This window comes from Microcaecilia unicolor, chromosome 7 (genome assembly GCF_901765095.1).
Source record: "Microcaecilia unicolor chromosome 7, aMicUni1.1, whole genome shotgun sequence".
Taxonomy (NCBI): domain Eukaryota; kingdom Metazoa; phylum Chordata; class Amphibia; order Gymnophiona; family Siphonopidae; genus Microcaecilia; species Microcaecilia unicolor.
The window spans coordinates 170568357-170594143 of NC_044037.1; the positions used below are offsets into that span (position 1 = coordinate 170568357).

At 42.9% G+C, this 25787-nt stretch overlaps 1 protein-coding gene across 1 annotated transcript in view; it reads left to right on the top strand.

Moving 5' to 3' along the window:
* The window catches only part of RAPH1 (Ras association (RalGDS/AF-6) and pleckstrin homology domains 1), a 629351-nt gene that overhangs the window by 412408 nt on the left and 191156 nt on the right, over window positions 1-25787 (top strand). Inside the window, exon 6 of the mRNA XM_030209745.1 lies at window positions 2701-2778. Within this exon, the coding sequence (XP_030065605.1) occupies window positions 2701-2778 (78 nt within the window). The remainder of the gene's footprint in view (window positions 1-2700; window positions 2779-25787) is intronic.

Genomic DNA, 25787 nt, shown 5'->3' on the forward strand with positions numbered 1-25787 from the left:
AAACTGCTTTAATTGTGACACATTTGTGGGTCTTTATACATTAGTTGCTTGTTTCGGGTCTTGCCACAGCATCTCTAGTGGGTTCAAATCAGGACTTTGATTTAGTTTTGTTTCTCCAGGCATTCAGATGTAGACTTGCTTTCTGTTTTTTGGATCATTGTCTTGCTGCCTAACCCAATTCCTTCTGCTTCAGCTTATGGACAAGACTGGACATTCCTCTTAATAATTTTTTGGTATAGTGTAGAACTCGTGGTTTCTTCAATAATGGCAATTTTTCCAGGTGCTGAGGCAGCAAATCATCCCTACATCATCATGCTTTCACCACAGTGTTTGACCATTGGTACGAAGTTCTTACAGTGGAATACTATATTTGCTTTACTCCAGACATAACGGGTGCAGTGTTTTTTTTGTTGTTGTTACATTTGTACCCCGCGCTTTCCCACTCATGGCAGGCTCAATGCGGCTTTACACGGGGCAATGGAGGGTTAAGTGACTTGCCCAGAGTCACAAGGAGCTGCCTGTGCCTGAAGTGGGAATCAAACTCAGTTCCCCAGGACCAAAGTCCACCACCCTAACCACTAGGCCACTCCTCCACTTTTGGCTCCTCTGTCCATAGAACATCACCCAAAAGACTTGGAGATCATCCATATGTGTTTTTTGAAAATGTAAGACTAGCACTGATATTCTTGGATAGCAGCGGTTTCCACCTTGCTACTCTCCCATGAATCCCATTTTTACCCAGTCTCTTTCTTATTGTGGAGTCATGAACGTTGACCTTAGCAGAGTTAGCAGAGGTTAGAGAGGCCTGCCATTCTTTGTAGGATGATCTGGGATTTCCCAGATGGGTTGTCACTGCACCCTTTGAATAATTTTGGCAGGTCAGCCACTTCTGGAAAGATTTGTCACTGTTCCAAGTCGTCTCCATTTGGAGATCATGGTTCTCGCTGTGGTTTGGTGTAGTCCAAGAGCTTTAGAACTGGCTGTGTAACTCTTACCAGTCATACACTTCAGCAATCTTTTCTCATCTCTTCTGGAATTTTCTTGATTGTGGAATAACATTCTTGTAGAAACTTTGTGGTGATTACTTCATTCTCATGATAAGGTTCAATATATACTGAGGTTTAAATTCAACAGTGGAGGAGTGGCCTAGTGGTTAGTGTGGTGGACTTTGGTCCTGGGGAACTGAGGAACTGAGTTCGATTCCCGGCACAGGCAGCTCCTTGTGACTCTGGGCAAGTCACTTAACCCTCAATTGCCCGCCGCATTGAGCCTGCCATGAGTGGGAAAGCACAGGGTACAAATGTAACAAAAAAAAAAAAAAAAAAACAGGGCTGTCTAAAATCACTGGCTGGGTTCAATCAGCTGAATCTAATTATCATTCAGATTTGGACAGTTGGTTGATTAACTGAGGGAGCAGTTACTTTTTCACATGAGTGATATGAGTATTGGATAACTTTGTTCTTTAACTGTTTTTAAATTACTTCATTTGTTTGTGTTTACTCAGTTTCTTTTTGTCTAACATTGCATAAAAGATCAGAAGTCATTCAGTACGACATATATGCGATAATGGTGAAATTGGGGGACTTTTTAACATCAGTGTAAGTAAGAAGGTCAGTCTTAGCCATGTTCATTTTCAGATGGCAGTGGGAGATCCAGGCAGCAGTGTAAGTCAAGCAGCTGAGGCTTGAACTTAGATTCCTTGTGACGTTTCTGGTGTGGAAAGGTAGTTCTTATGTAGTGAATTCTGGCATGAAAATTGATCTGTTGAAAAAATATTTGACTTATAAGGGCATTTTAAGTTCATTTTACTTCAAGTTTACCTGTTGAGGTTTTTGTCCCTGTTAGAGAATGACACAGGGACAAAGTTTGGCTCTGCCCCTGTGAGCTTTGTTCTCGCCCCACCCTCATGAGCTTTGTCCCTGTGCACTAAGCTTTACTAAAAGGGTCTCAACTTATTCCGGTCACCATGCCAGTTGACTATTACAGTAAACACATTCCCCCCTTGCCCCCCCCCCCCCCCCCCCCGATATTCAATACTATTTAACCGGCCAAGAATGGTTCCTGGCCAATTAAATAGCATTAAGTGCCTAAATGCAGATATTTAGCAGGAGAAACCCAGTTATCTTCCGCTGAATAGTGACTATATTGCGCAACATAACTGGTTAGGTGCCGATATTCAGCACCTTGTGACTGTTGGGCAGACTAGATGGACCATTCAGGTCTTTATCTGCCGTCATTTACTGTGTGTTACCTAACCGGCTATGTTGAACAGTCAAAATAGGCTTGCTTTTTAAGCAGCCTATCTTTGACTGCTAAAATGTTAACTGGTTAGTACTGAATATTAACATAGCTGGTTAACTTTTTAGCAGTCAAAATAAACCTGGATATTCAATGCTGGTCGCTGGATATGGCCCACCTCCAGCGGACAGCAAATACACTGCCTGCTGGAGGTGGGCTGAATATCAGGCCCACTAAGTTCTCTCTTTAAAACAGCAAAAATAAGTATCAAAATATCTGAAGCAATTTGTGTAAGATGCTAGTTTCTACTTGTACACTCTCTTTTGGAAAGTGTTGATTATTTCTGATTTAGTTCATGATGGCGGCTCTTTCATGGCTGTGAATTCATGTTCAGCTTTTCCCTATTGTATTCCCAGCCTCAGAATTTATTTCCTGACATTTAACTCAAATCTCTCTCCTCAGGAAGAGCAGGCTGCCAAATTGAAAGCAGAGAAGATCCGGGTAGCACTCGAAAAGATCAAGGAGGCACAAGTAAAAAAGGTAAGCGAGGTTCTGAGGGTCTGATGATTCATCAAGGTCTTTTCTCATAGACACAGAATGAGAGGAAAACGTTGGTAAATCAGGCCCTGTGCATTACTTAGGTGGCTAAACTGAGCTGAAAGTAAGGGCAATTTAAAAAAGCCATTTACCCAGATAAACATTCTACCTGCATAAACCAACTCCTTAGCACATGTATTCATGCAGAGATTTTTTTTCTCCTGGTACAGGGCCTCAAGGGCAGACATCATGTTATGAGAGTCAGGTGCTCAACATTCAGAGTTTCTGTCTATTTATTTACTTATTTGTGTCGGGGTCGCCTAAGATGGGCTTATGTCTCTGGACTGCTACGGGAGCGACTAGCCTTTGAGAACGTTTATTTTTCTTTTTTCTTTTTTTTCTTTTTTGGACCTCGTTGCTGGGCCGTCCTCCAGAAGGAGAGCACGGGGAGAGGGACCCGGCCACCTGGGTCTCCTTTGGCAACTTTCCACTCCTTCAATTTCTTGGACATTAGAACAATTTGTCTAGCTCTGGAGGAGTTTCTTTCCCGACTGTATAGCGAGGTGGTGTGAGTCGGTCGGACAATTCCATGGCAGTAGTCTATGTCATTATACGGTCTGTGCCAGAGCCGGTGGTGGGAGGCAGGGATAGTGCTGAGCAGACTTATACGGTCTGTGCCAGAGCCGGTGGTGGGAGGCGGGGCTGGTGGTTGGGAGGCGGGGATAGTGCTGGGCAGACTTATACGGTCTGTGCCCTGAAGAGGACAGGTACAAATCAAGGTAGGGTATACACAAAAAGTAGCACATATGAGTTTATCTTGTTGGGCAGACTGGATGGACCGTGCAGGTCTTTTTCTGCCATCATCTACTATCTGAAAATTGTCCTCCTTCAGTACAGTTAAGTTTGCATGTTCAATACATGATGCATTTAAGCCACATTAAGAGGAGGTGTTCCTGCGGATGTGGTTTTGGCTTTTTCAGCGCTCTCACATTGTTTTTAATGAGGTACAAATTTCTATAGGTACTTTATACCCACAGCAAGTTTGAAAACAAAAGCAGGGCTGGCATAAGCATCAGGAAACTAGGTGGTTGCCTAGGGTGCCTGCTGTGTGGGTGATGGCAAAAAAACAGCACTACTGAGAACAAAACTTTAGATCCTGACAGCCATAACCCCTCCCTCCCCCAAAGAACCATTAGCACAATATCAACTTTTCAAAAGTTATATAACGGAAAGAGTATGCAGATCTGAAAGATTGCCCTGAGCAAAAGTGCGCATGTACTTGTGTTTGTAAGCCTAGACACTTCTGCAGGTAGTACATACCTACATGGTTTGAAAATTGCCTTTTGGATTCTCAAATGGGTGTGTTGTATTACCATGACTAATCTTGCTAAGTAAAGGACCAATGTACTGAAGTGCACTAATGCTATTGCAAATGTTAATACATGTTAAAAGTACAGTTAGAGCAGACAAGTTAGATTTGTATGTGATAATAGCACAGTTAATATGCTTGTGTAGTTTTAATATATCTGTACTAATGAGGTAATGATATGCAGAACTATGCAAAATAGCTTTTACCTAATACTTATTAGAATAGCAAAAAAGAACACAAGCAAAGCTTTGCAAATGCATTAATACAAAAAAAATCTTATCTAATTTTCATCTATAATCTGTAAGTACACATGTGCATTTCCTTCTGCCTCACTTACATGGCATTTATATCCAAGATTATTAGTACGTATTTGTATACATTAGTGGCATTTGTCCTCTAAATGCCTTGAGATACACCGAGATTTTTTTTTATTAACCTCAAGAGGCTGTTTTTCATGGGATATGAAGGATGGTTTGGCTGGCAGGTAGGGTGCTCCTTCAAAGTTGCCCTTTTTTTGCATTTGTTTCTAGAATAAATTATACAGTTCCTGTCTGTTAAAATCTTTCCCTCTCTGTTTTGTGTTTCAGCTATTTGAGCTGTTTTCATACTTTTTTTACAAAATGTGTTAATATTTTATTTGAATTTGAAAAATTAATCCAAGAAAAACAACTTGTACAGAGCAATGCTGAACCATAGACGAAAAAACAAAACAAAAATGCTAATAGGAAATAAGTAAATTACAAATATGGGTCAATGTTCTGTAAGGCCACAATAGAGGGAAATTTAGATTCACCATTTTAAGAAGCAGCAACTAGACAGATAACACTGCTCACCTTTAACAGATGTTCTCCATAGACAGCAGGATTGGTAAATCACATGAGTAGATGATGATATCAGATTGCATCAGTCCCAAACTGCTCTCACAGAGCTCAGAAATGTAGTATAAAAGTTCTGAGCATGCAAAGCCCTTCCTGCGTGCAGTGGTCTCCTTAGTTCCCACTGTCAACATATACAACTCTCAGGGAAGTGGGGAGGGATTGTATGCCTCAAGAATCCTGCTAGCTCCAGAAAACATTTTTACAGGTGTGAGCAACATTGCTTTTTCCATCAATAAGCAGGACTGAGGCACACCAAGTGGGGACTCCTAAGGTTAGGGCTGATCATGTGCTAATATGTATGCATTCTTCCACCATGTATGTACGCACTTGATTGCAAAACCAGGGCCGTGCCTAGGGTCTCTGGCGCCCCCCCCATGAAAATGATCGCTCACCACTTGCCACACTGAAAGGAATTGTCAGCAATATTCTTAGAAACAAATTGCTATACATTGCAAAATAAGATAGCAGATGTAAATTCTCAAAGTGGACATATTCCAAACACTAAAATGAAAATAAAATGATTTTTTTCTACCTTTGTTGTCTGGTGACTTTCTTTTTCTGATCATGCTGGCCCAGTATCTGATTCTGCTGCTATCTGTCCTCTTAACTCCGTTTCCAGGGCTTCCTTTCCATTTATTTCTTTACTTTTCTCCTTTCTTCTTCATTTCTTGCTCTATATCCATTTCCAGCAATTTCTCCTCTCTCCCTGGGTCCTGCCCTCCCATCCATGTCCATTCTTGTCCCTGTCTGCCCTTCCCTCCTCCATCCATAGCCAGCAATCCTCCTCTCTCCCCTCCCCTCCATTTCCAGCAATTTGTCCTCTCCCTGGGCCCCCATGTCCATCCTTGTCCCTCTCTGCCCTTCCCTCCTCCATCCATAGCCAGCAATCCTCTCTCCCCTCCCCTTCCAGCAATTTGTCCTCTCCCTGGGCCCTGCCCTCCCATCCATGCCTCTCTGCCCTCCCATCCATTCAGGGTCTGCCCTCCCTCTCACTCCCCATTCCATCCAGGATCTATCCCCCCTCTCTCACTGCCCCCTCTTTTCGGCTCCCAGTTCCCACCTGCTGCTGCCCCTAGTTCCAGATCCATTGATTCTCCCATCCACCCCTGCCCCAGGCTTGACCCCATTCTCCCTCCCGCTCACTTTTCAGACCCCAGTTCCAGCTCCATGCCCCTTCTCCCATCTGTCTCCCACCCAGTCCCTTCTGCCCATCCGAGTCCCCCTTACCCCATCTGTCTCCCACCCAGTCCCTTCTGCTCATCCGAGTCCCCCTCACCCCATCTGTCTCCCACCCAGTCCCTTCTGCTATCCAAGTGCCCCCCACCCTCACCCCATCTGTCTCCCACCCAGTCCCTTCTGCCCATCCGAGTCCCCCTCACCCCATCTGTCTCCTACCCAGTACCTTTTGCCCATCCGAGTCCCCCTCACCCCATCTGTCTCCCACCCAGTCCCTTCTGCTATCCGAGTCCCCCCCCCCCCCCACCTTCACGGTCACCCCATCTGTCCCCCACCCTCACCCTGCCTCGTCTTCTCCATGCCACCCATCTTTAAAAAGAAATTGCCGACGCGATAGCGAGCGCAGCACCTCGTGTGCAAGTAAAAGAAGCGAATCCGATCATCTCATTGGGCCTTCCTTCAATGTCCCGCCCTAGAGGAAATAGGAAGTTGCGTCAGAGGAGGGCGGGACAGTGAGGGAAGGCCCAATGAGATGATCGGATCCGCTTCTTTTACTTGCACACGAGGTGCTGCGCTCGCTCGGCAAATAAATTTAAAGGGCTGGTGCGGGAGGGGGGGGTGCCAGGATCATGAAGAGCAGCGGGAGCACCTCTCTGGTGCCAAAAGATTTAAAGTCCTCGGCGGGGCGAGAGTAAGCACCGCAGCGGCGCCCTCCAGAGGTGGGCGCCCCCCTGCGGCGCTTACCTCGCTTACCGCATCGGCACGGCCCTGTGCAAAACCATGTGCAAATTTGTAGTCCGGAAATGGCAATCGCCACTACAGCAAATGTAAGCCACATTGAACCTGCAAATAGGTGGGAAAATGTGGGATACAAATGCTACAAATAATAAAAATAATAATCAGCAATATATTCTCAGGCCTCAAACCAGGAATAACCCGCATAGTCGAGAGGGATCCTTTTACTACGCCACTGTAAAACATGGAGTATGTCTTTTGGGCATATGCTGGGCCAATTTTTTACCGCATCTAGGAAAAAGGGTCTTTTTTTTTTTTTTTTTTAAGGGCTGGAAAATAGACGTGCACTAAAATTGAAATCAGCACGCATCCATTTCAAGCCTGAGACCTTACCGCCGCCCATTTGACCTAGTGGTAAGGTCTCACACTACCTGCGTGGTAAGCTTGTAGCGCATGCCAACTGCTGTTTACCGCCAGGTAAGTGACCCATGGTAGAAAATAGAAAATTATTTTCTACCGCGGGATTCGATATGCGCCAAATTTGGAATTACTGCCTGGCTCACGCGCTAGCCGGGGAGTAATGTCGATTTGGCGCACGCTGTACGTGCATAGGCCCTTCCATGGTTTAGTAAAAGGGCCCCTCAGTTTGTTTATTTATTGGGATTTATTAACCGCCTTTATGAAGAGATTGTTAGGTTGAAAGCATTTATTTTTTTTCTTTCAAGGAACTAGATTGCTAAGGAAAGATGAGCACTTAGTAAAATTTCCAGGTTTCCAGATGTCATAGCATCCAATGTTGACGAGAGCAAGAAAGGCTTAAAGTTCCTGGAGGGTGTTTCCTGATTGTTCAGGCTGATATGGGCCAACAAAAATATAACCTGCTGTGTGTCTATACCCCAGATTCTAAGCAAGGAGAATTTTGTTTGAAGAACTGGGGCTCCAGCTGATGGAGCAGAATGAGGCTGTATGGAAAACTAGGGGAAATTTCAATTTCACTGTGACTCAAGCTTGGATAGATCTGCCAAAATTACACATGGGGAAAAGGGTAAAATTGTCCTCAGAGCGTTTATCAAACAGATGGAGTTGGTGGACAAATGGCGAGGATCGCACCCCTGGCAGCGCCAATACACATTATTCTCATTTACTCAACAACCTTTGTAAGCATTAATTTGTGGCTATTGGACAAGACTGCAATTCAGCAAGTTAGAGGAGCAGGAATAGGAGACATAATATGGTCAGATCATGCCTCTGGTTGGTGACTTTAGGAGATTTTCGAAGCTGATCAAAACATTGTTAGATAGAGACGAAGTTCAGCGGAGCATTGAAAAGGATATTACTCTGAACTAAATGTAGAGCAGGAGGTTTTGAAAAAGGGGATGTGGGATGGATTTAAGGCTGTAATGAGGGGAAAGTTTATCATGTGGGCGAGCAATCTCAAAAAAGAAAGGGAGGAGGAGGTTCGGCACTTCACAGCCAAAATAGCAAATTCTGATAGAGTTAATAAAGAGAACCCCTCTAAAGCTAATTTGAAAAAGCTGATGGATCTCAAGGCCATCTCCAGGCAAGGCCTGTAGAGCAGATATCTAATGACTTGGACAGGGCAAGGAAGAGATATTTTGAACAAGACAATCATGCGTCGTTTGCTCACCTGTCAGTGTCAGCTTAAGCAGCAGTGGCTGAAAAATCATTCTCCAGATACCGGGGATGGGGGGGGAGGGGGGTTAGAATGGTAGACCCTTTTCATAAATTGCAGAATTTGCAGCAGCAGTTGGTAAAATTCTTTGCAGACTTACACACCTCATAAGACTATAGCAGAAATGGGATTGAAACCTATCCGAGTGCATGCCTATTAAAGAGGTTCAACGCAGAGGAAGTGATTGCTGCGTTAAGGGAGCTTCACCCTAGCAAGGCACCTGATCAAGATGGCCTTTCTGAAAGATTTTATAAGACCTATGCTTCCTTGATATTTGAGCATTTAATGCACTTGCTTAATGCTGAGGGGAGAGAATTTAGCTGATTCAATGTCTGAAGCAGTTATTATATTAATACACAAGCAGGTTAAAGAGCCAACACGATGTGGATTGTATAGGCCAAGCTTTCTTTTTAATTTGTATGTTAAACTCCTATCTAAGATAGCTAACAAAAAGATTAAATAGGTATATGGCTGAAATAGTTCATGAAGATCTGGCTTTGTGCCTGGATATCAAACAGGAGAAAATGTGTGGAAGCTGGTAAATCTGATTTGGAAAGCCCAAAGCAGCAATGAATGAATGCTTTTACATAATATCGACGCTGATAAAGAGTTCAGTGGAGTAGAATGGGCCTTCATTTTAAAAACCATGTAGCATTTGGGTTTGGGAACTAATTTCCTTTCTTGGACCTAAGCCCTTCATAAGTCCCCTCGAGCTCATGTTAGAATAAATGAAAGCTATTCAGAGCTCTATTCTTCAACACAGTGGGTCAGGCAAGGTTGTCCCCCCTCACCCTTATTTGTCTTGTCTTTTTAGAACCTTTTGCAGCTAAAATTAGGGGCCGGGGCAGAATTTCTGGATTGCAAATTGGATGGGGAAGGATTCAAATCTCCTTGTTTACAAACAGTATTATTTTTACTGTCTTGTGCTCTGAGCAGTTTTTAACAGAGATAATTAAAGAATTACAAGGTTTGGGGAATTTATTGTGATTTAAGTGTATAAATGAGAATTGCTATGTGCAAAATGATGACCCTTGCTAAGCTTCTGGATTTATTTCAGACTCTTCCTATTAGGATCCCTCCTACTAGACTGAAGGGCCTTCAAAGGTAAATCTTTTCGTATATTTGGAGGAGGCGGCCTCCGAGGATTTCTAGGCAGATTGTTTTGTCCCTGTTCCCAGGGAGGGTTGTGGGTCCCAGACCTTTTAAACTATTATTGGGCGGCCCAAATATGGACTAACATAGAATGGCATACTGCTGAGCCAAAAGTGTGAGTGCGCATAGAACAGTATAGGTTACAAGTTGCTCACTGGAGCATCTTCCTTTCTTAATCATATATTTGCCATTTGGGGTATTGTGCGGGGAAGGTTGCTGGGCTCTAGGAGGCTGTCATATGCGATCTCCTCTGCATTTTATTTCGTGGGAACCTGATTGGAATTATAGGGTGCTAGGTGATTGGGAGTGCTGAGGACTTTGCAGGATTGGTGAGCTCTACTACTTTCATTCCAGCAACTGAGAGATAGCTTTGATCTGCCTTCTAAGGACTTTTATGCTTATCTCAGGCCTGTCATTTACTTCATAGCCAACTGGTTGGGACCTGGCGGGGGGGGGGGGGGGGGATTGACCCCATTGGAAGAGGTTCTGCGGAAGAGTGACTCTCATGGGAAGCTGATCGCCAAATCATACTTGAACACCTCTAAAATCTCAATTTCTGCAAATCTATTGGAGCAAGAACTTAAGGTGCTCTACAGATGGTACCTCTGTCCTGAGAGGCTTTCTAAATTCTCCACAAAGCATTACTTTGACAGTCTGACAGAGTGGGAGGGTGGAGGTATGCATGGGGACATCAAAGCATTTCATTGATATTCTAACAGAATGGGTGTTGGTAGGTGAGAGGAGGGTAATAAACAGAGAAATACAGCTTTATGTTTTATAATGAGTTAGAAAACCCAGATCCTTATTAAGTCCTGTTTGTTGGGTGTCAAAATATTCAGTCATTCTTATTTCAAAGGTCTTACGTTCCTGTATTGTTTTAAAATTACCTTTCAGTATTCTTACTGTGAAATCACTGGTGCAGTGTTCTGGTCTTGTGAAGTGTTGGCCCACAGGGGTGGGGGCCTGACTGGCACCGGCTATTTTCATGTGATGTCTGTGCAGATTGAATCTTGTCTTAAGCATCTGGCCTGTTTCTCCAATATAGCATCCTTCGTTACATTTCTTACACTGAATGATATATACCACATTGGAAGATGAGCATGTAAAATAGTCCTTTATGTTGAATATTTTTCCTTTGTGAATGACTGTGGGGTCTTGTGAAATGTTTTGGCATAGATTGCAGCTGGCTGTGTTACACGGGAACGTGCCCTTTTCTTTTTCCGTCTGTGTTGGAAGTTTACTTCTGATCAGCTTGTGTTTTAAATTTGGTGGCTGTCGGAAGGCCAGCACTGGTGGGGAATGGGAATATCTCTTTCAGTAATTCATCTTCCTGAAGTAGTGGCTGTAGGTCTCTTATGGTTTTCCTCAGTTTCTCCAGCTCTGGGTTGTATGTCACTACAAGGGGAATTCTGTCGTTGGCTTTTTTTTTTCTTTGTACTGTAGCAGATTTTCCCTGGGTGTTTTGAGGGAGGAGGCAATATTCTTGGAGATTATTTTGGGGTTGTAGCCTTTCTGTTTGAAGGATGCAGTCAGGGTTTCAAGGTGTCTGTCTCTATCCTCTGGGTCCGAGCAGATACGCTGGTATCTTGTGGCTTGGCTGTAAATAATGGATCTTTTTGTATGTGAAGGGTGGAAGCTGGAGTTGTGGAAGTAGCTGTATCTGTCTGTGGGTTTCTTGTATATAGATGTTTGTATACAGCCATCACTGATTGAGACTGTGGTGTCCAAAAAATTGACCTTTTCTGGGGAGTAGTCAATTTTGAATCTGATTGTAGGATGGTATGTATTGAAGGAATAGTAAAATTGTTTCAGAGTTTCTTCCCCCTCTGTCCAAATCATAAAAATGTCATCGATGTACCGGTAGTGTTTTAGAGGTTTGGTCTGCTATGTATTCAGAAATGTCTCTTCCAGCTCAGCCATAAAAAGGTTGGCATATTGGGGTGCTGTCCTGGTGCCCATTGCAGTGCCCATATAAAACATAAAGCTGTATTCCTCTGTTTATTTCTCTGTTTATTACCCTCCTCTCACCTACCAACACCCATTCTGTTAAAATATCAATGAAATGCTTTGATGTCCCCATGCATACCCCCACCCTCCCACTCTGTCAGACTGTCAAAGTAATGCTTTGATGTTTCTATCATATATACTATCTGCTACCACATTTGCTTATTTCCGATCTGAGGAAGAAGGGGCAACCTTCGAAAGCTAATCAAGAAATGTATTAAGTTATGTCCATTAAAAAAGGTATCATCTTATTTTCTTTTCCATGTTTTATTTTGTTTGATTTCTATTGATAACCTTTAAGAGTGGACTAACACGGCTACCACACCTCTCTACTTAAATTCTCCACTAAACTTTCTTCTGCTTGCTGGAGAGGGTATGGAGGTATAGGTTCCTATATTCACATTTGGTGGGATTGCCCTATAATCTTCTGGTTGCAATGTAATAAATTGCTTTCGACTATCTTAAGAGTGCAGTTGCCTGTGGACCCAAAGTTATTCCTGTTGCAGTGGCGGAATTCAAAACTGATGCCCTCACAACTTTGGATTCTCTTTCCTTGTTTAGCGATCATCCATATGGAGACTACCTGGTGTTGGGCATCTTAGAAAACACCATATGTACCTAATTTTAAGTCAATACTTGGACATGCCTGCTACTTAAGCATACTTATTTTTTTTTGTTACATTTGTACCCCGCGCTTTCCCACTCATGGTAGGCTCAATGCGGCTTACATATTGTATACAGGTACTTATTTATACCCGGGGCAATGGAGGGTTAAGTGACTTGCCCAGAGTCACAGGGAGCTGCCTGTGCCTGAAGTGGGCATCGAACTCAGTTCCTCAGTTCCCCAGGACCAAAGTCCACCACCCTAAGCACTAGGCCACTCCTCCACTCCACTTATAGCCTTTAAACATGGTTATTTGCCATCTTTTGGAAAACACTGTAAATTGTTTGTGGCTTGGTGTAAAAGCAACTCTGGGCTTAGGCCTTATTGGGCTGTTTTACTTATGTTTTTTCTTTCTGGGAGCCCTATTATTTTGACTTTCATGCTGTGTTTTTTTGTATAGCTATCAGGTTTCGATATGTGACATGCTGGAGTTGGATGGTATAGTATTACCTGTTGTATTATTTGTGTCTAGAATCTTTTCTGTTTCTATGGGATTATGAACTTCTATTCCTTTTTTGTGTCATGTATCACTTTGTGTGTGTGTGGGGGGGGGGGGGGTTGTGGGTTTTATTTTATTATAGTTGCATTGTTTTGTGTTTAATGTGTATTGAATATTTTATACATAAAGTACCCCCAAAACAAACAAACAAAAAACAAAACAACAAAAAACATTTTTAGAGTGACAGGTAATCAATCATAAGCAATGGGGCTCAGAAAGATAAGTTTAAACATCAAGTCCAATGGGAAAAGAAGGTAGGTGGGGAAGAAGGTATAACAAGCTACTCATAAGCTTTCAGATTCATCTAACCTGGTGGAAAACGGCATAAAAATAATATATCGTTGGCATTTAACTCCTCTTAGGTCAGTGTGAATAGTAGCTCCTCCCCAAGGTGGGAGGGGAGGGTAGCAGGATTCATATGTGGTGTCCCTGCCTCAAGATCCAGGTCTTCTGGGATATTTTTGGACAACTTAAGGAAACCCTGGGTGACAGCGTACCTTTGCCTATGAAGAAATGTTTGTTACAAATTGTTCCATCATGAATGGATAAAAAGACAGCAGTACTGCTAACTCATTGTATAGCAGCTGCTAGATGAGAAGTGGCTAGATATTTGAAGTCCTTTAGAATAGTGGTTCTCAAACCTGTCCTGGGGGACCACCAGCCATGGTTTTCAGGATATCCCTACTGAACATGCATGAGAGAGATTTGCATACAATGGAGGTAGCAGGAATGCAAATCTCTCATGCATGTTCAGTAACACCTTAATAAATTAACTACCTTTTGTTTGCTTTAAATTCTTTATTTTAAACTTTACCCCTAGAAAATCCATTCTTAATGTATACCAGGTCCTTTCTACTTCTCATGCATTCCATTCATCCATTCTATCACACTGCTTTCATACTACTACTTCACACTTTTTTTCACTCACTACTATTTATGCTCTTACACTTTTCCCTTGGAGACTTTATAAAAAAAAAAATACAGTAACAAAGTATATAATGTAAACTAGGTTGTGGACCTGGTGAACTGGGTTTGATTCCTACCAGTGGCGTAGCAAGGGCGGGGCGGTACGCCCCGGGTGTCAACGGGTGGAGGGGTGCTCTGCTAGCAAGTCCCTACCAGCTCCATCCCACCCAGCAGCTGTGTGGTGCGGCGCCTCGCGTCTGCGCTGCTGTGAGAGAGGAGGATCGCCTCGTCGGCCCTTCCCTCACTCTCTGTCCCGCCCTCGAGGAAATAGGACGTTACATCAGAGGGCGGGACACAGTGGGGGAGGGGCCAACGAGGCGATTTTCTTCTTTTACAGCACTGCAGAGTCGTGCGATGTGCCAGGAGGACGGAGCTGGTAGACAGGTGGGGACTGGGTCGGGGGGGGGGGTGCCGTGTCGCCGTGTCACGCTGGGGGTGTGTGCCGTGTTGCCCTGCAGCTGGGGGGGGGGGGTGCGCGCAGCAGCAGCAGCGATCCAGCCCGGGTGACAAGTGAACCATAGAACGCCACTGATCCCTACTGCTGCCTACTACTACTACTATTTATCATTTCTATAGCGCTACAAGGCATACGCAGCGCTGTACACCATACACAAAAAAAGACAGTCCCTGCTCAAAGAGCTTACAATCTAGATAAGACAGGTAAACAGACAGAATAATTAAGGATAAGGGAATAAAAGGTGAGGTTAAAGGACAGGTGGGGGAAGAGAGGTTGGTAGTTGGGAGGCGAGGATAGTGGAGGGCAGACTTATACGGTCTGTGCCAGAGCCGGAGGTGGGAGGCGGAACTGGTGGTTGGGAGGCGGGAAATACTGCTGGGCAGACTTGTACGGTCTGTGCCCTGAAAAAGGCAGGTACAAATCAAGGTAAAGTATACACATATGAGTTTATCTTGTTGGGCAGACTGGATGGACCATGCAGGTCTTTTTCTGCCGTCATCTACTATGTTACTATGTTACTATGTAATATATATAGATCTATATGCCAGATTATAACAAGTGTTATTACAATTTGTGTGGCCCTTGTAATTGCTGATAAGGACACTGTGAATTAACTCCAGTTCTTTTATATCAGTTCATTCCGTGCTGAAGAGCTGCTTTTAATGCACTCCTGCCCTATATACTTCAGTTACAGTTATTCCATAAGCATTCTTAAAGGAATGTAATCACTGGTCTCCTCTTGTGGAGGAGTAACCTAGTGGTTAGTGCAGTGGACTTTGATCCTGGGGAACCGAGTTCGAGTCCCACTGCAGCTCCTTGTGAATCTGGGCAAGTAACTTAACCCTCCATTGCCCCTGGTACAAAATAAGTACCTGAATATATGTAAACCGCTTTGAATGTAGTTGCAAAAACCTCAGAAAGGCAGTATATGAAGTCCCATTTCCCTTTCCCCCTCTTGTCCATACCTGATGTGCTCTTCCAAACACGAAATTGCTCCTTCGGTACCTCAGTAATGAGCCTCCATAATCAAATTCAAATCACCAACTCACATTGTTGAAAATCTTGTTTCTTTTGAACTGTATCACAATCGTCAAACCCTACGCAGTCGATATGTTTTACTTTACCGCGTCTTCAGGGGTTTAACTATAAACAAGACAAAACATAGAAAGACCCTATTTCTTTTCCTTCTTAAACCTTTACATCTTTTTTATTTTAATAGTTAACAACTTTTTTTTACCTTGTCAAAAGAATCAGGCTGCTTCTGCAGGGTGGAACTCCTACAGGTGCCCAGCAACAATGGCGCCGCTTCTACAGGATGCCAGCACATGCGCCTTACTTAAATCTGGTGGCATGATTACCTCAGTTGCAATGGACATTGAGCTCATATCCCCATCCACTCAACTTCTTTGTTAAGCCCTGTAGGGGTCACTGTGTGCCATTCAAATATCAGACGCTGTTTCCTTAGCATCATTTTCTACAAAATATTACCGCCATTGTTTACCTCAAATTGGACTAAAACCAAAAATCTGAGATCAGTTAACACATGATTATGTGATATCCAGTGTTCTACCAAAAGAGTATCTGTTTTAGCAAAACGAATGTTGCTAAGGTGTTGAGCAAGACGGTGCTTTACTTTTTTAATCGTCTGCCCTACATACCACAATCTGCATGGGCATATAATGGCATAAATTAGCATGCTGGAATTATAATCTGTTTTATATTTCAGAAACACTTTTTATTCTTTACTTGATTTTATATATATATATATATATACCCATTTGGTTTCCCCATGCGTATTAACAGTATGCACACCCCATGCATCTGGTGTGACCTCCCTCCAAGGTTTGATTACTATTTCTTCCAGTCAATCTCTCTTCAATATTTTGCCCCCTAGTGTATGCGTATCGAGGTTTCTTTTTATACCCTTCAAGAATTCCCAAAATGGGTCAATGTTTATTTATAATGTTCTTAATCTTAAAAGAACACGGACCATAAGCAGAACACAGGTTAGCTCATTTCCCTCCTTTTTTTAAATTATTCTCTGGGAATAGCAGCCATGTTTGCTGTGCATTATGGGTTCTCTTGAACGCTTTGTGGATTATTTTTCTAGGGTATCCCCTCTGTTGAAACTGTGTCTTCATATCTTTTGATTGTACTAAAATGTCTTGTTTATCTGAACATAATCTACAGATTCTCAAGAATTGCCCCACTGGTATGCTTTTCTTCAATGTTTGCGGATGGTAACTCTCATAATGAAGCAAGGTGTTAACGGTCCGTGGGCTTTCTGTATCCTCGTTTTAAATTTGCCCTTTTCATAACTGATGTGTGTGTCCAGAAAACATGCCTCATGGCCACCCACGTGGCTCGAAAAAGATATATTTCTATCGACTTGATTCAAGTACCCAATAAATTCATTCAAAGATGTCTGATCTCCTTTCCATATCAATAAGATGTCTATATATGTCCACCAGGAGATAATAGATGAACTGTATACACTGTTGTTCACAAACTGTTCCTCAAATGAGGCCATGTAGAGGCATGCCACTGTGGGGGCTACAGTAGCCCCCATTGCGACCCCCTTGATCTGCAAAAAAATATCTTTGTTGATATGTAAAATAATTTTTAGAGATGATCAATTTAGCCATTTGGTTTAATAATGACACCTGTGCTACAGACAATTTCATCGTGTTTAACCTTAGATCAATCGTGTAAAGCCTCTGCCTGGGGGGATGTTGGCATACAACGCATTTACATCTAATGTGACAAGAGTCACAGATAGATCTTCGGGTAATTGGAGATCCCTTAGCTGTTTCAGCATGAGTGTAGAATCTTTGACATATGAAAGTATTTTTACTACTTCAGCCCCCAAATAAAAATCCAGGTACTGAGTTAGAGGTTCCCAAACGGAACACTTACCATTCACTATAGGTCACCCTGGAGGTTTTTTCATGTCCATATGCACTTTAGGGATAAAATAAATGTGGGGAACAGTTGGGAATTGTTTATACAGGTATTGTACTCTCTACTAGAAATAGTACCTTCTTGATTATCCTGTTTCAACAGCGCCTCCACCTCTCGCTGATATTCTTCTGTGGGATCCTGGGTTAATTCCTTATAAAACACTATATCACCTAATTGGTTCTCAGCTTCCATGTTGTATTGTGTGCTGTCTTACACTATAACTCCACCCCCTTTATTCGTCTGGGAAATCACTAAAGATTTATCCTGTTGTAATTCTTTCAATGCTGGCCACATATCTCCTGACATATTCCCATATTCTTTCCTATGCTTTTTTCCAATTGCTACACATCTCGTAAAACCCACTGTTGAAACGTGTTAATAATAGGGTCAATAGGACCCGGTGGTACCCAAACAGAATTTAATTATGGAAGCTCATCACTGAGGTACCAAAGGAGCAATTTTGTGTTTGGAAAAGCACATCAAGTATGGACAAAAGGAGAACAGTGATTACATTCATTTAAGAATGCTTATGGAACAAGTTTAACTGAAGTACACAGGGTAGAGTGCGTTAAAAGCAGCTCTTCAGCACGTAATGAACTGAAATAAAAGAACTGGAGTTAATTCACAGTGTGCTTATCAGCAATTACAAGGGCCACACAAATTGTAATGATAACAATTGTTATAATCTGGCATATAGATGTATACATATTATAAAGTCTCCAAGGGAAAAGTGTAAGAGCATAAATAGTAGTGAGTGCAAAAAAGTGTAAAGTAGTAGTATGAAAGCAGTGTGATAGAATGGATGAATGGAATGCATGAGAAGTAGAAAGGACCTGGTATACATTAAGAGTGGATTTTCTAGGGGTAAAGTTTAAAATAAAGAATTTAAAGCAAACAAAGGGTAGTTACTTTATTAAGGTGTTATTCAGATTTGTAGCTAGACCTATCTGCCGCCTTTGACACCGTCAATCATAAGTTACTTCTTGACACACTGTCCTCATTTGGATTCCAGGGCTCCGTCCTTTCCTGGTTCTCCTCGTATCTTTCCCATCGCACCTTCAGAGTATTTTCTAATGGCTCTTCTTCCACCCCCGTCCTGCTCTCTGTTGGGGTCCCTCAAGGATCTGTCCTTGGACCGCTTCTTTTCTCGATATACACCTCTTCCCTGGGCTCCTTGATCTCATCACATGGATTCCAGTACCATCTCTATGCTGATGACACCCAGCTTTACCTCTCCACTCCCGACATCACAGTCGAAACCCAAGCCAAAGTTTCGGCCTACCTCTCCGACATCGCTGCCTGGATGTCCAACCGGCATCTGAAACTGAACATGGCTAAGACTGAGCTCCTTGTCTTCCCACCCAAACCCTCTTCTCCTCTTCCCCCACTCTCCGTCTCTGTTGACAATGCCCTCATCCTCCCCGTCACTTCAGCCCGCAATCTCGGAGTCATTTTCGACTCCTCCCTCTCCTTCTCTGCCCATATCCAGCAGACAGCTAAGACCTGTCGCTTCTTCCTCTATAATATTAGCAAAATTCGCCCATTCCTTTCTGAACAAACCACCCGAACTCTCGTCCACTCACTCCTTACCTCTCGTCTTGACTATTGCAACCTTCTCCTCGCTGGCCTCCCGCTTAGCCACCTATCCCCCCTTCAATCTGTCCAAAACTCCGCCGCACGTCTTATCTACCGCGTGAACCGATACTCTCATATCACCCCTCTCCTCAAGTCGCTTCACTGGCTCCCGATCCACTACCGTATACAATTCAAGCTTCTCCTATTGACCTTCAAGTGCACTCAATCTGCAGCCCCCCATTACCTCTCTACCCTCCTCTCCCCGTATGTTCCCACCCGTAACCTCCGCTCTCAGTAAAAATCACTCCTATCTGTACCCTTCTCCACCACCGCTAACTCCAGACTCCGCCCCTTCTGCCTCGCCTCACCTTATGCCTGGAACAGACTTCCTGAGCCCATACGCCGTGCGCCCTCCCTGCCCATTTTCAAGTCCTTACTCAAGGTCCATCTCTTCTCTCTTGCTTTTGGTGCCTAACCACCTTCCCCATTCCAGATACATACACTGATTACATAGCTTATTACCTTTAGATTGTAAGCTCTCTTGAGCAGGGACTGTCCTTCCCCTTGTCTAAACTTGTACAGCGCTGTGTAACCCTGGCAGCGCTATAGAAATGCTAAGTAGTAGTAGTAATATAGGGATCTCATTACAAGGATTAGTATATATGCATGTTCAGTAGGGATATATTGAAAACCTGATTGGCTTGTGGCCCCCCAGGACGGGTTTGAGAATCACTGTTCTAGGATACCAGATCGAGTTACTATACATCATAAACTTTGGAATATATACTTTTTGAGCAACAGAGAAATAGGGCACTTTAGCTAAATTTGGTAAAACTTTGGGCACCCTTTGTGACGTGGCGTAATTTAGATGGGGTAACTATGGTTGGGTGGGCAAATGATGGGAATGAGAGAGAAATGGATAGTTGAGTTAGCTACTTTATTTTCGAAGTTTGCAGTATCATTGTATACCTCCTTAGGGGTTATTAGGAGGAGTGGGGGTGGGAGGCAATGTTCCAGTTGTATGTACTGTTGTATATGTTTTCTTTAATGTATTTGTATTTTCATAAGGTACATTTTACCTTATGAATAGTTGGCCTTGCTTGGTATAGACTTATGGTTAGTGGAAAGTTTAGATCCAAGATTGAGGGAGGGGGAGAGAGAAGGGAACTTAAGATTATGTTCATGTTTGTGATTTCTCTTTGTTGCCCTTGTGAACAATTAACACTGTTATTCTGGCGTTAAAACTGCACAAAAAATAAAGGTTAAAAAAACAAAGAGAGAGAAAAGAAGCCAAGGTTATGAATATGGTAGTAAGTCTTTAAGAAAGCGCTAAACTTCCTTAGAGATCTTAAATCTAATATATAACAGAAAGCTGTTCCAGAGTGGAAACTGAAGCAGGAAGCATGTTTGCTCTCGAGCCAGACAAAACAGTGAAAGGAGGGAGTCAATAGATTATGCTGGGAGGATTGAACATTTGTGTGTGTGTGTGGGGGGGGGGGGGGGTGTATAGGAGACTAACAAGCTAGAAAGGATAGTGGGTAAACCAGAGTAAAAGATATGGTGAGCAATAGTAAGGATCTTGTGGTGCTAATCAAAAAGTGGTACATTAAATACCAAATAAACATAAACATATTGAATGGTACCCTATAGGCAACTGGAAGCCAGTGCTCTTCATGAAGGAGAGGGATTACATGGTGGTATTTGTTGCACCGAATAGCAACTTTTAAAAGTATTTTGTATGGTAACCGTGACCTGTAAAGGTTTGAATCCCTAGTACAAAGGGTTAAGTAGTCAAAGTAACTACAGGATAGATCCTTTAACATGCGTAAGTCAGGAGCCAGAGAGTGAACAACCACGGGTGAAGTAAACTTTGAGATATGGAAACCATGATAGTATTAAAATATTTTTTAAAATGAACTTATCACTCTGGTTATTAATATTTCAAATTGTTCTAATGCTATCTGGCAAAGAATAATGACCCTGCATGTTAGTGAATACTGTGCATTACACTCCCTATGTTGGGGTCCACATGCATTCCATGTGTTAAGTGATGTTTGTTAATAGACCACTTGTTGTCAAGGGCTGATTTATTATGGAGTGAATGAGCAGTCTGATTTTGCTTTAATGCAAAGTGCAAGCTCTTTGACTACACTGGAAATGAGTGTCAGAGTATCGTATATACTTATCTATAAGTCTCATGTATAAGTAGAGGGCAGTTTTAGGACTAAAAATGGCCAAAAATGCTTTGACCCATGTATAAGTTGAGGCTGGGTCCCACATTTCTCCTTATCTCTGCCTCTCCTCCATATCTGGGTCCAACACTGCTCCCCCCTCTCCCCCCTCTCCTCTCTAGCATCTCCCCTGCCTTTCCCAAGCCCACCCCCCTTCCCATGCTCCACAGGTTTCAACAGACCTAAATTCAGAAGAAAACAGCTAAATCATCAGATTTTGGTATGTGAGGATTATATATTTATCTCTCGCTGATATGTTTTTAATTAGGTTTTATTCACCCATCTCTAAACTTTGACAAGTTCACTGAAACAAAAATATTTTCACAAATCACTCACCCTTCTTATCCAAGGAGAATGTTTTATTCAGGAATCAGAATTTCTCAGCACCCACACAATCATTTCCCTTTCATGCACCATCTCTTTCCACACTATATCAGCTAAACTTCCTGTTTGAACCTACTGCTTGAGCCATCAGCCAATCGACTGGCTATTAGCTGTTCCAGGCCACATGATAATTGTCATGCATGCCTCCTTTCAATGTACATGCTCAGCACAAACTTTCAGCCAGTCAGAACATTTACAGATTATAATCATTACTATCTGTTGTTATCACTCCCCAGTCTCACTTGGACACCTCCTCGAAACCTCTTTTTAATTTGAACACTGTGGCAGACTATTCAAGGGTAATTTGAAAGCAGACTATAAGTACATAAGTACATAAGTAGTGCCATACTGGGAAAGACCAAAGGTCCATCTAGCCCAGCATCCTGTCACCGACAGTGGCCAATCCAGGTCAAGGGCACCTGGCACGCTCCCCAAACGTAAAAACATTCCAGACAAGTTATACCTAAAAATGAGGAATTTTTCCAGTCCATTTAATAGCGGTCTATGGACTTGTCCTTTAGGAATCTATCTAACCCCTTTTTAAACTCCGTCAAGCTAACCGCCCGTACCACGTTCTCCGGCAATGAATTCCAGAGTCTAATTACACGTTGGGTGAAGAAAAATTTTCTCCGATTCGTTTTAAATTTACCACACTGTAGCTTCAACTCATGCCCTCTAGTCCTAGTATTTTTGGATAGCGTGAACAGTCGCTTCACATCCACCCGATCCATTCCACTCATTATTTTATACACTTCTATCATATCTCCCCTCAGCCGTCTCTTCTCCAAGCTGAAAAGCCCTAGCCTTCTCAGCCTCTCTTCATAGGAAAGTCGTCCCATCCCCACTATCATTTTCGTCGCCCTTCGCTGTACCTTTTCCAATTCTACTATATCTTTTTTGAGATACGGAGACCAGTACTGAACACAATACTCCAGGTGCGGTCGCACCATGGAGCGATACAACGGCATTATAACATCCGCACACCTGGACTCCATACCCTTCCTAATAACACCCAACATTCTATTCGCTTTCCTAGCCGCAGCAGCACACTGAGCAGAAGGTTTCAGCGTATCATCGACGACGACACCCAGATCCCTTTCTTGATCCGTAACTCCTAACGCGGAACCTTGCAAGACGTAGCTATAATTCGGGTTCCTCTTACCCACATGCATCACTTTGCACTTGTCAACATTGAACTTCATCTGCCACTTGCACGCCCATTCTCCCAGTCTCGCAAGGTCCTCCTGTAATCGTTCACATTCCTCCTGCGACTTGACGACCCTGAATAATTTTGTGTCATCGGCGAATTTAATTACCTCACTAGTTATTCCCATCTCTAGGTCATTTATAAATACATTAAAAAGCAACGGACCCAGCACAGACCCCTGCGGGACCCCACTAACTACCCTCCTCCACTGAGAATACTGGCCACGCAATCCTACTCTCTGCTTCCTATCTTTCAACCAGTTCTTAATCCATAATAATACCCTACCTCCGATTCCATGACTCTGCAATTTCTTCAGGAGTCTTTCGTGCGGCACTTTGTCAAACGCCTTCTGAAAATCCAGATATACAATATCAACCGGCTCCCCATTGTCCACATGTTTGCTTACCCCCTCAAAAAAATGCATTAGATTGGTGAGGCAAGACTTCCCTTCACTAAATCCGTGCTGACTTTGTCTCATCAGTCCATGTTTTTGTATATGCTCTGCAATTTTATTCTTAATAATAGCCTCCACCATCTTGCCTGGCACCGACGTCAGACTCACCGGTCTATAATTTCCCGGATCTCCTCTGGAACCTTTCTTAAAAATCGGAGTAACATTGGCTACCCTCCAGTCTTCCGGTATTACACTCGATTTTAGGGACAGATTGCATATTTCTAACAGTAGCTCCGCAAGTTCATTTTTTAGTTCTATTAATACTCTGGGATGAATACCATCAGGTCCCGGTGATTTACTACTCTTCAGCTTGCTGAACTGACCCATTACATCCTCCAAGGTTACAGAGAATTTGTTTAGTTTCTCCGACTCCCCCGCTTCAAATATTCTTTCCGGCACCGGTGTCCCCCCCAAATCCTCCTCGGTGAAGACCGAAGCAAAGAATTCATACTATCTTGCGGGTATGTAATTTGCTTCTTTGGAAATAACTTCTAAATAGGAAACGTGAGTTTTACTAAGTCATGTGACTGCAAAACTTTCTTGCTAAGAGTTTAATTTTATAATGCGGCAGGTAAGACCACTTGAAACCTCCAGGAGGCAATTGAATCACTGTACATGTAACCATCCTGACAGAACAGGAAAAGCTTTTTCATTTAAGAACATTGTACTTGGTTGTTTCAGAAATGGAAACGTATCTGCTTAACTCATCAGGTGGGGATTATATTTGCTCCGCAGAATGTCAAAGTGTTTTGAATGCTCTCATATGCATCACAGATGTAATGTTGGGAATGCTAGAAACGAAGTAGATAGTACTGGCTTGATGATTTGTTTTCCAGGAAGACTTTTTATTCTTAAGTGAAAAACAAAAACAATGGAGAACTGGATAGCTAAAACTGCCCCCATGATACATTATAGGGTTTTTTTTTCCCTACCAAGACTGTTTTATAGTAGTTCTACTAGATAAGGTGAAAGTGTATTTGATGGGAGCTCAAAAACTGAGCTATATCATTATTGTATTGTTTAAGTCTTACCCCTCTGTTTACAAAGCCGCACGGCAGTGCAGACACAAATGAGCTGTGTCAGCATTAGCGCACCTCATCCGCTAGCGCGGCTTTGTAAACGGGGGGGGGGGGGGGGGGGGGGAGTTAGTAAGCTTGTTCTTCAGTTTGTGTTAGGTTATTTGCCAGCAGCATCCTTCATTGTGGTCTCTTGGCCACAGCTAAAATTGGATGTTTCAGAGGCTTTCAGACCTCTCTTGTAGCTTCTTTCTAATCAGTGTAAAAATGATTCAGGAGGGCCTACCTAAGAGATGGATGGCAGGGTCCATAAAAGAGCAGTTATTATTAAATATTGCCAATAATACTCACCTATCATAAAAATCTAACTTAACAGTCCTGTCTGCTGTTGATGCCAAAATGAGAGGCAAGCCAAAATTGGACTGAAGTCCCACCATAATGTATACAGTTACATTGGAGAGTTTAACTACCAATACACGTTAACTCCAAAAGGTTCCTCCCTCTCTCTCTCCCTCTCTCTCTCTTCTTTTATTTTTTTTAAGGTACTAGGCACACATTTCTGCATAACTGAGGATGCTGCTACCTCTATCTTGGTGAGGGAGGGTGGCCATGTGGGCATCCATGTCTGGTTGCTGGGCTCAATATGCTTAGGCCACCAAGTAGCCAGTGGAGCAGCTGTTGAAATTGGGCCTGTTGGGGTGGAGAGAGGGTAAGAAGGTGGCTGTCTGATTGTAGCCTCTTCCCCTTGCCTCATGCACGTCTGTTGCCCGAGCAGCTCACTCACCCTTCCATGCCAGTCTTTATTATTGAGTACTCTGTATGAACAGGTAAACAATCTAGTCATACTTGGTGGATTACATGATTTAATGAGGATTGTGTGAACATGATTGCATCTGTCACTTATCTTGCATTATTCTGGGGTATTATTGTTGCAATTTGAGTGCCTTGAGTGCTTAGGGTACAGTGGTTGAGTAGTGCCATTTGCAGTAAATGTTCTGCCAGCCCAGCTGGATGTTGTATGTTGCCTGAATTCCTGGACTCTGATGTGGCAGCAGGCCAGTTTATGCTGATGGTATTGGAGGACTGCTTCCCCTTGTATGAACAGGCCAGATTAACTCCTGGTAGATTCAGAGTCTTGCTTGGCAGTGTGCTGACAGGTTACATATACAAGTCCCAAGTGCACAGGTTAGATTCCTATGTCAGGACTTCAGTAGAACTGCAGCCTTTTATTATGTTTGCTTCAATTTGAGTATGTATTGTGGTTTGGGATTGTGTTGGATATTCTTACCCATTTTACCCATTCATTTCTCTGACACACAAACTTTTTAATTTGTCTTCCACTGATCTCAGTATGTATGTTGATGAATGGCATTCAAATAAATCTTTAGAATAAAGTAAATCTGAATGTCTTTAGAAGCTCAGAGATGGATCCCAAAACTTACATATGGAGGTAGGCAAGATTGTGAAAGCTCACACAGTGTGTTAAGGTGAACTTTAACGATCATGCCTGTCCATATTGTATGCTTTGTGATGCCTTTATGGGTTTTTGAAGATCTGGAGAATGATATTTAAATAAGTTCATTCTTTGGAA